Source organism: Macaca fascicularis, chromosome 12 (assembly GCF_037993035.2).
Source record: "Macaca fascicularis isolate 582-1 chromosome 12, T2T-MFA8v1.1".
Lineage (NCBI taxonomy): Eukaryota > Metazoa > Chordata > Mammalia > Primates > Cercopithecidae > Macaca > Macaca fascicularis.
In genome coordinates this window covers 111846423-111859729 of record NC_088386.1, presented here as the reverse complement: position 1 = coordinate 111859729, position 13307 = coordinate 111846423, and the positions used below count along the sequence as shown (strand labels likewise).

At 41.5% G+C, this 13307-nt stretch overlaps 1 protein-coding gene across 2 annotated transcripts in view; it reads left to right on the top strand.

Annotated features, from left to right (window-relative positions):
• Positions 1 to 13307, top strand: part of MREG (melanoregulin) — a 74447-nt gene that overhangs the window by 57157 nt on the left and 3983 nt on the right. For both annotated transcript variants that reach the window (XM_005574222.4, XM_074010025.1), the window contains exon 3: positions 12917 to 13007. In XM_005574222.4, the coding sequence (XP_005574279.2) occupies positions 12917 to 13007 (91 nt within the window). The remainder of the gene's footprint in view (positions 1 to 12916; positions 13008 to 13307) is intronic.

Sequence of the window (13307 nt, the reverse complement as noted above, 5' to 3'; positions counted from 1 at the left end):
AAAAAAAGGGAGTATCTATACAGTCAGTAACTCTACAACAATTTTCGTAAAGGAGCTGAGGAAGTTCAAAGCAAGCAGCAGTTACTTTCAGTTGGTAAGAACAGCAGAGACTTCTCAGAGGTGGTGGCATTTGAGCTGAGCCTTGAGGGGTGAGTAGGATTTAGATCACAGAGGAAGGACATGAATGAACATGGTCGAGGCATGCAGGTTTAAGGCGTGCTGGAGGATAGAGTGGTGATCCCAAGTGTCAGAGGCAGACTATGTGTGGAGGGCTGTCATTGGGAATAAGACCAGAAAGGCCAGATCGTGGGTAACCTTCTTGGGATTGAAACTTTATTCAGTAAGCGGTATGGAACAACTGAAGTTTGCAGGGAGGGAAGTGACCCAGTCTCATCTTTGGGAACACAGCAGGTTGGGAGGAGATTGGAGAATTTAGCTTCTGGAAGCAGAGGAACCAGTTCCTGCAGGCATTCAGGCCAATTAAGGCAGAAAAGAGTACGAATTTTGTGCAGAGGGAAAATCAACAAGTTGAGGTGGCTGGCTTAGATTTGGAAGATGGGATTAAGGGAGGGAGCAGCAGTTGACAAAGTTGGGAACATAAGGTGGAAGGGTGACTTGTGGGAGGATGGTGGAGTCTGATTGGGCTCACGCACATGTCAGCAGCCCATCCACTTGGACACATCCAGCAGAAAGGTGGAAACTGAGACCTGGAGCTGAGGCCTGGGGTGAGGACTAAAGTAAGAGATTTAGGTGTCACTAGAGAGAAGTAATAACAACAGAAATTGAGGCATTAGGGGAAATTATCTAGGGAGAGAGAGGTGAGAAGAAGACCTAAGACAGAGCCTTAGGAAAGGACTGCAAAGGAAGAGATGAAGGAAGAGGAACCAGCAGAAGGAAGAGAGCTGAGAGTGAGGGGGATCAGCTGGAGGATGTGCTTTAGAGGCAGCAGATCCCGAATCCCAGAGCTCCTCCTGACTTAGACTCTAGGCAAGCTACTGTCGCTTTCCTCCCCAAAATAGGGATAATAATACTACCCATGGCGCTCAGTGGGCACTTAATAAATGCTCATCTCCTTTCCCCTTTCCCATAGAAACCTAGAAAGGCATGTTAAGAAGGGTATGGCCATCAGGATTAAATACTTCAGAGGCGGTGAGGGTCTTTGGAAAGGACTATAACACTCCCCTAAATCAGGTCACTAGTGGGATGGGGAGAAGTATTAATACCTTAGGCTTTTCCATAGAGAGCAGGCCTGAAGAAGGCAGATTGCTGGGGGCTGGTGATCAGCGGGTAGGAGGAAGTGAGAAGAGCAACGGAGGCTCCCAGTCTAAGCCATTTGGCAGTGAAGGGAGGGATGGAGAATGGACTGGAGCTTGAGGAGGTCAAGGAGTTCGTTAAGGGCAGGGGGCTGTGGCTGCTTGCATCAGTGCAGCCAGCTGTCCTATGAAGAAAAGTGAGCTTGTTTCTTGCAGAATCCTTTTTCTCTTGGGTTTGGCAAATGCCGTCAAGCATTTGGATGTCTGTTAAAATGTGCAGCTGATTAACTGTGGGAGGAAGAGGCCCATCATGTGAGTGAGTGAAACTGGTTTGCTGCACGAACTCTGAAGACGACTTGGCTGGGTTCTGAATCAGGAGTTCTTGAAACGCTGTAATCTCACAGGCCTGGGGGAAGAAGGGTGCATGCTGTCCAGGGAGGTTTCCAAGGAGAGTCTTCCTTTTGAGATAAGAACTGGGGGAAGTGGGAAGAGCAGAGGAAGTACCTTAGGTAAGTCTTCCTGGGGGTTTCTCAGTCTGGAAGCCTGAAACCTCATTTCAGAAAAGTATCAGGGAGTCTCACAGCCCTCCCTGCTGCAGACAATCACAGCTCAGTCCCAAATATTTACCTTCTCTCCTCCGTCCTTAGAATCTCAGACCTCTGCGGCTCCTGCCCGCTTCCTCTCTTTCTTCCTCTTGAGGGGAATGATTTACCTTCATCAAACTCCTTGAGAGATGAAGTGGAGACAAAGTGGAGAGGAGGGTGTGGGGGAGGGAGGGACGGGAAAAGTAGGAGGGGCTGGAGGGTCCTGCCACTGGCTCTGAGGAGGAAGAGGAGCTCTGAGGTCCTCAGAGGAAGCACCAGGGCGCTGTGTCCCGTGAATCCACCCTTCAGAAAAAGATCGTCCCTGGGTTTGGCAGCATCCTTTGCTGGATGCGGGGAATCTCTGCCTCTAGAAAAGTTCTGTTTCTCCCCAGATTTCAGTCGTGTTTTCCTAGTTCCTCCTCAGGTGTAGCTGAGGAAGCGTGGCTTCAGGTTGATCTTTTCTCAAATCAGTTGTTTTTTCTCTCTTTTTTCTACTTCTTTTCCTTCCTTCCTCCCTTGCCCACCCTCTCCCGTCCTGTTTGAAGAGGCAGGGTGGACGGTGGCTCAATGTGTCGGTGGCACAACCAGACTGTTTGGGTTTCATATCCCAGCTTTTCACTTACCTGCTGTGTGCGCTTGGGGAAGTTACTTCAGTCTCAGTTTCCTCATCTTAAGATGGATTATAAGGGTATCTGTCTCATAGGGCAACATAGCGCTCCCCAACTGGAACACTGAAGTATAATTTTTAGACTTTATATAGAAACACACTATATGATTTTTAGTCCATGTATGGTGACTCATGCCTGTAATCCCAACAATTTGGGAGGCCAAGGCAGGAGGATCACTTGAGCCCAGGAGTTTGAGACTAGCCTGGGTAACATAGTGAGACCTCATCTCTACAAAAAATAAACAAAATTAGCTGGGTGTGGTGGTGCACACCTGTAGTCCCAACAACTCGGGAGCCTGAGGCAGGAGGATTGCTTGAGCTTGGGAGGTCAAGGCTGCAGTAAACCACAATCATGCCACTGCACTCCAGCCTGGGCAACAGAGTGAGACACTATCCCAAAAACAACAACGAGCAACACCAAAAGAAATGAAATGTACTATAAAATTTTTAATTTCTAGAAATTTAATTTCTACAGGCTATTTCAATATAACATGTTATTTCCTGTATCGCCTGACAAAACCCAAAAAGGATTTAAAGGCATCTGCAAAAAAGGGCAGATAGGTGATTGATAGATTAGATAGGTAGGTAGGTAGGAAGGTAGATAGATAGATAGATAGATGTAATATTTGCAGAGTATTTACCATTTCTTAGGGACCACTCTAATCTCTTAAACTCATTAATCCTCATGAATGCCACATTTTGGATAGATTGTAATGTTTGGTTTATCTAAGCCCTCAGCCTTTCTTTCACATGAACTGCTGTGTAGCCAGTTCTGCTGCTTTGGCTGTGTTGATTTTTTTCAACCTAAAAATAGAGTGTATTTTTATTTATTCCTAATAAATTTTGGTCTTTAGATTGTGCCTCACAGGCTTTATTTGTTATACGTTTGACATTATAATTCCATGTACTAGTAGTAATCCTTTCTACTTTTGTGATCTTTGACTTCATCGAGTCACTGATAAAAATCAGCTCCAAAATTGAGCCCCACGGTGCATTACTGGAGACCTTTCTCCAGACTGACATCAACAGTTCTGTGTACTCCTTAGTAGTGGCAGAACTACCCTAGTCTGCATCATCTGTTTCACATTTCTCTGTGAAAGGCAAACATGAGAGGATTTCTTAGATGCTGGTGGCAATCCAGATCCCCACCGTGTATTATATGTCTTTCTCCACCTTATCTGATATTTCCCACTACCTACAAAACGAGAGAAGACTAAACTGGAGAAGCAGTCAATACAGTTTTTCTATCTTTTAGATGATCCCTCTTCATTTTAAGTAGAAGCAGCATAAGATGATGTCAATGGGTGAAAACTGGAAGGAAAGCGACAACAGTCATCATATTCAAAGAATTCATTTTACCAAGAAGTTGCCACTTTCAAGTAAAAGTATTTAACAACTCTAATTTTTAGTCTGTGATTTAGATGTATTTAATTTTTGTAAAGCAGTGTTGTCAGCATCCCAGCCATGTGGCATATTCTTTTAGTGTGTGGTTTGAGTTGAAATGAAAATTCCCGAAGGGTTGTATATAGTGCATGAATCCATGTGGAAGCTTAATGCTTTTCAACGGTGATACTGGAAAGAATGACTAGGAAGCCAAAAATCTTAAGGAATGTTCAAGTTTTAAGACACATGTAAGAAAATATTTTTCTGTCTATACCAAATGGTAAAAAAGTCAAAGAAAGAGCCCAAATCTTACATTTTCATAAAGACTGATTGCTAAAACATATTATAAAGTGAAAAGTACAAGGTATAATATGCTACTATTTATGGGGAAAATGCTGCTAAAATTGGTAACATTAATTACCTCCAGAGAGAATACTAGTGACTGGGGGACAGAGCCTTTAGTACTTTTTGAATCATATAAATGTATTACCTTAACAAATAATGAATGTGGCCAGGCGAGGTGGCTCACGCCTGTAATCCCAGCACTTGGGGAGGCCAAGGTGGGTGGATCACCTGAGGTCAGGAGTTCGAGACCAGCCTGACTAACATGGTGAAACCTTATCTCTACTAAAAATACAAAATTAGCTGGGCACTGTGGTGCATGCCTGTAATCCCAGCTACTTGGGGGGCTGAGGCAGGAGAATTGCTTGAACCCAGGAGGCAGAGGTTACAGTGAGCTGAGATCGTGCCATTGCACCCCAGCCTGGGCAACAAGAGTGAAACTCCTTCTCTAAAAAAATAAAATAAAACAATTGAATGCATAAGAAAAAAGAAGCAGGACTTGAGGAAACAACAATAGTCATTCTTTTCTGTTTTTTTCTTTTTTATAGGGTCTGTGGGCTTTGGGATTCGATGCATTTAGATTTGAGTTCTGGCTTAGCTGCTGTTTGCAGTTGGGCATGGGACAAATTACCTAACTTCACCAGAGTGTCATCTATAACATTTTGAGTGATACTCTTTCAGTTGTTCTCTCTCTCTCTGTGTGTGTGTGTGTGTGTGTGTGTGTGTGTGTGTGCGCGCGCGTGCGCGCGCACGCGCGCACGGATCAAATACAATAAGGATCATTTTAGCCTGAGTTTGAACATCTTCCTCTGAAGATGGTTTTTCACCATCCAAGAAAGACAAAAGACAAAGTCATCTTAATGGTTGGTCTTCAGATGGTGAATAGATTTTAGCTCCAAGTTTTTAATCAAACGTGAACTTTGAACTGGTCATTACATCCAGCCAGAAGGATTCAACCTGTCTTCATACGAGAGTTGAATGGTTGGCCGGGCGCGGTGGCTCAAGCCTGTAATCCCAGCACTTTGGGAGGCCGAGACGGGCGGATCACTAGGTCAGGAGATCGAGACCATCCTGGCTAACACGGTGAAACCCCGTCTCTACTAAAAAATACAAAAAACTAGCCGGGCGAGGTGGCGGGCGCCTGTAGTCCCAGCTACTCAGGAGGCTGAGACAGGAGAATGGCCCGAACCCGGGAGGCGGAGCTTGCAGTGAGCTGAGATCCGGCCACTGCACTCCAGCCTGGGCGACAGAGCGAGACTCCGTCTCAAAAAAAAAAAAAAAAAAAAAAGAGAGTTGAATGGTTAAGTCAATCATAGTTAGACCCTTCTTGCTTGAATCTTCGGAAGAAATTAGCCAATTAGATATAAGCCACCTCTTTCCTTTGTTATAGCAACATCTCATGAGAGTTAGAGGCTTTGCTCTGCTGGACAGAATTCAGGGGAGGTACCATAAAGTAAGCCCTGGCTACAGACAAGGGCTGCTGTTATATCTGTGTCATTGCCTAAGACACTTTTGGGACAGAAAGATGGGGATCTAGGCAGAGCCATTAACACTGCATCCTCTGTAAGCCCTATCTATTCCCAGCTAGATAAATCCACACACTGAAAATTTTTCCTGAGGGCGAGGGTGGGAAAATATGAAACTAACATTTTGTGTGGTATCTATATTGTCCTTTATATACTCAATGAGTGGGCTTTGCAACATGAATCTTTCCAATGCAAGGGCCAGAAAAAGAACTCCAGTTGTCTAAACCCAAATGGATTGGCTAAGATAACAGAGAGTTCCTGAAGTAGGTCTGACTTCAGATGAGAATTGACCCAGAGGCTCAGAATATCCATAAGCTCTATATCTCTGTGATTGTTTCAACTTTGTTCTCTGAGTGTTACTTCTTGTTTAATCTGGCTCTTCTCAGGCTAATCAAAGTGATGAGAGCATTTCCTGATTTTGCAGCTTCATATCACATTATGCAGGACAGAGAAAACACCATTTCTGATTGCTCCAGAAGCTTCATGGATTTCACTGCCTCTCTTTTGGCTTGAGTTGGGTTATGTGCCCATCCCTGAACCAATAGGTTATGCCAGTTGGCTTAGGTCATTGGATTGCAAACCTGGAATCCCTTCAAGGGATTCTGATGTCATTGGTCTGGGAAGTGAATCCCATCCATGGCTATTTAAAAACACTCCTTGGATGATTCAGCCAAATGAGTTTATTGGCATAAGCCAATCAATGTCTGCTCTGATAGCTAAGACTATAACTGTTCTGCAAGGGAAAGTCTGGGTGTACTTAATAGATTGATGGGAGAAAGGGATAACAGATGTTGGCAAAGAAAACATCATATTACTTGTGGCAAACATATTAGCTGCCCTGGTGTTCATGCCCTTTATTTCTTCCTTGCCATCAGAACCCAGTTTTTGTTTGGGGCAGCAAGGTGCCAACCTTAGGTGATGAATTGTGGTTGTCCAAAGTGCTATTGATAATCTGCTTCCTCACTTTTCCAGCCTCCCGTGCAATGAGATAGGGGAGAGAGAAAGAGAGGAAGAGAGAGAAAGAGAGAGAGTGCACATGTGCACAGAGGAAAAGCTAAGTTACTCTTTGTTCATAGAGGGAGTACAAGGAAGTTTAAAATTAACACATGAGAAAATTGGAAGTATAAGCCTATTCTTGGAGTTATGGAAGTAGCTATCAGAAAAAGAAGAAGAAGAAATGTTGAACAGTAGCTATCTCTGAGGAATTAGACTGGAAGAAGAGGAGTAAATGAAAAATGAAAACCTTTAGTTTTCATTTTGTATCTTTCTGTTCTCTTTGTTATTGTATTTGTATGTGATTATATTATTTTTATAATTAAAAATGAATTGATCTCTTTTGAAGATGTTCCTAAGAGTTTAAGGTGATTTAAAATGTATATGTTATTGTTAGAGTATATTTCTTTAAGAGTGTAAGTCACCTTTTTATAAGAAATAAAAAGTACTTTTAAACTATCCCATTTATCTACAATCAATAATATAGATGAGAATCAAATGTTATGTTTTAAAATATTTAATTGACAAGTGAAAATTATATATATTCAAGATATACAACATGATGCTTTGATATGCATATACATTGTGTGGTGATTGCCACAGTCAAATTAATTAACACATCCATTACCACTCATAACTACCATCAGTGTGTGTGCCCGCGTGTGTGCATGCAGTAAGGACACTTAAAATCATCTTGAATTCCAAGTAAACAATATAGTATCATTAACTATAGTCACCATATATACACCATGGGGATGTATATCTGTACCCCCATGTTCATTGCAGCATGATTCACAATAGCCAAGATATGGAAACAACTTAAGTGTTTCTGGATGAATGAATGGATAAAGATAATTTATTAAATATATTGCAATGGAATACTATTCAGCCTTAACAAAGAAGGAAATCCTACCACTTGTGACAACATGGATGGACCTAGACGTCATTGTGCTAAGTGAAATAAGCCAAGCGTCGAAAGACAATTACTGCATGATCTCACTTATATGTGGAACCTAAAAAATCAAACCCATAGAAACATAGAACAGTCATTGCCGGGGAATAAAGGGTGGGGGAAATGGGAAGATGCTGGTCAAAGAATCAAATGTTGTTTTAGTTTTATGCATGAGGAAGTGATCTGAGGAGCTTAAATCAGGACTCAAGGTCAAGGTCAAGGTCAGCTCCTGGGGATCGAAAGCTGGAGGAGAATTAGCCATTGATGGTGGCAGGACATTGAGTTTTTTCTGCCTTTCATCTTGTTGCCTCAACCTTCTTATCTAGCAACCCTAATCTGATTTGGCCAACAACTGATGAGGAAAAAACCCCCAAGAATTCAGCTATAAACATCTTCAGTTATTGATTTTCAATTATGTTTTTCAGTTTGACTTGTTCTCAGGTATCTTATGAAATTAGCTCAGTATGTTTTCTTTTGCTACACCTTTGCTAATTTACCCATTGTTAAAGTTCAGGCCCACGGCATCACATTGACCAGAATATATTATTTCAGAAATTAAGGAGAAACAAATAATATTATTTTAGAAAATAAGACTTTAGCTTTTGATGTCTGGTAGAATTGCATTGAAGTCACTTGGGAAGAATATGTAATTGACCTTTAACTGTTATTTTCAAAATATTTGTTTCAAACTTAAAAAAATAGATCATTACTATTTAAAAATTGGAAAGGGACATCAGAAGACTTGCTCTAACGCCAGGGAGTAGGGGAGTTAGTTTCTTTAGTTGTGGAGAGACGTAACTGGATAAAATTTTTTACATCACTATTTTTCATTTGCTGCATTTCGATCTGTATTAGCTTGTTCTCACACTTCTATAAAGAACCACCTGAGACTGGGTAATTTATGAAGAAAAGAGGTTTAACTGACTCACAGTTCCACAGGCTATACAGGAAGCATGGCTGGGAGGCCTCAGGAAACTTACACTCATGGCAGAAGGGTGAAGGGGAAGCAAGCACCTTCTTCACACGGTGGCAGGAGAGAGAGAGAGAGAGAGAGAGAGAGAGAGAGAGAGAAGTGGGAAGCGCTACATGCTTTCAAACAACCATATCTTGTGAAAACTCTATCACGAGACAGACAGCACCAAGGGGATGGTGCTAAACCATTAGAAACCATCTCCATGGTCCAGTCACTTCCCACCAGGCCCCTCCTTCAACACATGGGGATTACAATTCAACATGAGATTTGGGTGGAGACACAGAGCCAAACCATATCAAGATCCAATTCTTTGGAGTCACTTGTTTAAGAAGAATCCAGATTCTCCTCTTACCAATTATTTAATCAAGTGCCTATTCTTAGTTAAAACCCTACCAATGCTTCTAGTTGTTTTAGAGCTTTAAATTTTGCATAAAATTTCCAGATACTTTCATGTATGATTATTCATGACTATTCTGTCAAAAGAAGACAGTAATAATATGGAAGTATGACATCCATATTTTCATTCCACTAATTTTAACAAGCACCTGTCATGTGCAAGCTGTCCCCAAACCATGGTAGGGGAAGGTGGGATCCAAAGATGCATCAACTATGGATTCATCCTTAGCAGATCTTTAATCTCATATTGATTACTAGCTGTGTGTTACTTCCCCAAAAAATGTTTTATCAGAATAACAGGCACTGAAACTGAATGAATTCATGTAACATTCATTGTGGATATTTAGGAATAGCAAAATGATTAATAGGTGGACAGCAGGAAGGGAAGGATGTTTTAGAAGTCCAAAGCCTGGATAATCCAATGATGAATGGGTCTCTGAAAAACGGAGATTTGGCTTCACTTAGAACAAGGCCTACAAGGCCTAAGACATCAGCCTATGGAGCTACAAGAAAAATTGGTAGAGACCTCTAATTGCAAGTTGGCGAAGCCACCTAGTGGTTTGTTTCACAAGTTAAAGTTGTGTGAACATATGAGGCAACTCATCCGTGGATTGAGTGGGTCTCTAATCAAGTGTGATTAAGAATCTGGTCACTTTTCATGAATTCCAGAAAGCAGGGTCATTTTCTTTTTTTTTTTTTTTGAGACGGAGTCTCGCTCTGTCGCTCAGGCTGGAGTGCAGTGGCCGGATCTCGGCTCACTGCAAGCTCCGCCTCCTGGGTTCATACCATTATCCTGCCTCAGCCTCCTGAGTAGCTGGGACTACAGGCGCCCGCCACCTCGCCCGGCTAGTTTTTTGTATTTTTTAGTAGAGATGGGGTTTCACCGTGTTAGCCAGGATGGTCTCGATCTCCTGACCTCGTGATCCACCCATCTCGGCCTCCCAAAGTGCTGGGATTACAGGCTTGAGCCACCGCGCCCGGCCAAGCAGAGTCATTTTCATTGAGAATAAGCACAGTGTAACTCCTCCTAATATTTCTCTTATTTTACTGCCATCTTTTTATCTAAAAGGAGTTAAGGCGACTCACATGAAAGTATAGTGAGATAAGATAAACTAGAATAAGACAGGAAAGAAAGAGGAAAATATGAATAAAGACATAAAAAGTAGCCAGAAATTGAAGTAATTCAAAAATGCTTGTGAAACCCTATATATATGTATATATATATTTTTTTTTCATGAAAGTACTTGAAATTTTCAGGCACAAATGGAAACGGATCAGTTATAAAATTTACAGCATCCAGAAAGACGAAATAATTTTTAGGAAAGATAAAACCATCTGATACTTAGAGCAGATAAATTTTTCTTCTGGAGGTCCTCACAAACTGCATACTGCATAATGTAATGTATCATGTCCTCCATGCTCATAGTAGAAATAATTCTGAGTCCTGGAGGATTTTTTTTTTTTTGAGACAGAGTTTTGCTCTGCTTTCCAGGCTGGAGTGCAGTGGCACGATCTCAGCTCTGCCTCCCAGGTTCAAGCAATTCTCCTGCCTCAGCCTCCCGAGTAGCTGGGACCACGGGCACAAACCACCACGCCCGGCAAATTTTTTTTGTATTTTTAGTAGAGGCGGGGTTTCACCATGTTGACCAGGCTGGTCTTGAACTCCTGACCTCAGGTGATCCATCTGCCTCAGCCTCCCAAAGTGCTGGAATTATAGGTGTGAGTCGCCACACCTGGCCCTCTGATTTTTTTTGTTTTTTTTAGACAAAGTCTCACTCTTGCCCAGGCTGAAGTGCAGTGGTGTGATCTCGGCTCACTGCAACCTCTGCCTCCTGAGTTGAAGCGATTCTCCTGCCTCGGCCTCCTGAGTAGCTAGAATTACAGGTGTGCGCCACCACCTCCAGCTAATTTTTGTATTATTATTATTATTATTATTTTTAGTAAAGACAGGGTTTTGCCATGTTTGCCAGGCTAGTATGGAACTCCTGACCTCAAGTGATCTGCTAACCTCCGTGTCCCAAAGTGCTGGGATTAAAGGTGTGAGCCAGTGGGCCTGACCTAGGATTGTTTCTTAATTGTGCTACACTGATTTGGAGGAGCATGTGGACCAACCTCCATTTTAAGGGCTTGCATTAACTCATCTGATCCTCACAATAAGCCAATGAGGTAGGTAGGTTTATTATCCCCATATTGCAGATGAAGCAACTGAGGAACAGTGAGGTTAAGAACTTCTCTGAAGTCAGGCTGTCAGTAAATAACAGAGCTGGGATTCAAACCCAGACACTCAGGCTCAGCACCCACAGTATTTTCCAATATGCTATACTGAGTGGCCAAGTAAGTATAATAAGGTCCATCCAATGAAGACAGCAGTACTTGAGTTTTTTCCCCTACAACTTACATAGTCTGTGGGGGATGAGATAGGTATGCTTTAACATGATGCTAAAGATATGGCCAGGGTTGCATATTTCTTATATGACTTAGTTAACTTTGCCCTCTTCCAAGGTCACAGACTTTGTCTCTGACCCCAATCACCATGCACACGTGCACATGCACATTCAACATGTCTTTGGTAAAATACAAGAGGACTGGGTGAAAGTGTTCAAATTTGCCACTTCCTGACTTCTAGAAAATAGCTGAAAGCCCATGGCCTGCAGATGTGCCATCCGCAGATTCAAGATCTAAAATGCAGTCATAACAAAATTTTGCTACCTTTTTTTTTTCAAAGTGATATCTATAAACATTTGGAAATGGCAGCTAAATTGGGTTTTCTTAACCAGTCATGAGTTGATTAGCAATCAACAAGGCAAGCCTTGAACAGAACTTAGTAGAGAAATAATGGCATCATTGAAACATTTTCAGTTAGAGGAGTCAAAATATCATATAACTTGAGTCCTAAATTGAGCATTTAGAATGATGTTCTTTTGGTCTGTGCATTAGGATAGCTGTGTGGTTAATGTCTTTGCTAAGAAACAGTAAAAGGTATACTCTATAAAATGACTGCTCCGTAGTGACAAGGCTCGTTAAAAACAAATTTCTTTGACATTTTAAAGGCACACTTATCTCAATAAAGATCCTAATGCTCCTAAAAGATTCAAGTTCTATATTGGAACAACATGATGGCATCCTATACATAGGACTGATAAAGAACTTTAATCAGTTGATAAAGTTGAATTTGTGACAGATTCATCCTATCAAAGGAATATAAGTAAAAAAGAATGTTGCTGAGATATAGTGAAGGAAACATTGCCCAGGAATCAAGAAACTTGGGATTTTCAGGTCTACTTTATTCTGACTACAAAAGGAGACATAGATTTTTGTGTGTGTCAGTTTCTTATGAACTTTGGAGCCAGATTTGGGTTCAAATATCTATTCTGATACCTATTAGCTGATGACATTGGATTAGCCAATGAAGCTCTTTGGGCCTCAGTTACTGCATCTATAAAATGGCTTTAATAATATATAGATTTTATTAGGGGCTCACTGTGTGCAGATATTGTGCTTTCTGTATGCCATCAGTCTTTATAACATTCTTAAATGGAATATTTATCATTGTTAACTCCACTTTACAAGTGAGATCACTAAGTTGAGAGACTATGTAATGTGAAGAGTTTCAGTAAGATAGTTTATGCAAGGTGCCATATCACCTGGTGCAGAGCAGATTCTCCAGCAGTGGAAGCTGATACTATTCCTATCAACTTATCTCATCCGTCTCCTTCTCTTCTTTTAGGCATGCTTTGAAGATTAATAAAAGAGAAGAGCCATGTGTTTAAGCAACATGAGGTTTGGGAATGAGATAGAGGTTTAAGCCAAGGGGTATAAACAAAACTAAACTTTTATTTTCCTACAGGAGTGGCAGAAACTCAACTATGATATCCATACCCTGCGGCAGGTTCGAAGGGAAGTAAGAAACAGATGGAAGCGCATCTTAGAAGATTTAGGTAAGTCTGAAAGAGATTGTGAAATGGTAAAAATAACTAGTTGTGATCATTATTCTTCAATTTCTCCACCATAGTTTTTATAAAAGGAATGTCAATAATTGACTGATTAAGGCTACTGGGTACTAATTATTTTCCCAATCTTGCTCTTATATCCTCAAGCATAAATGCCTGATGTTTCTGTTGTCACCAGTCCATGTCTTCTGGATACACTCTGCCATGTGTTACTCCATCTGTCCCTAGTATAGGGTACACAGGCCAGTGCAGTCATATAGGCACTACCATTTATTTATTTATTTTTGG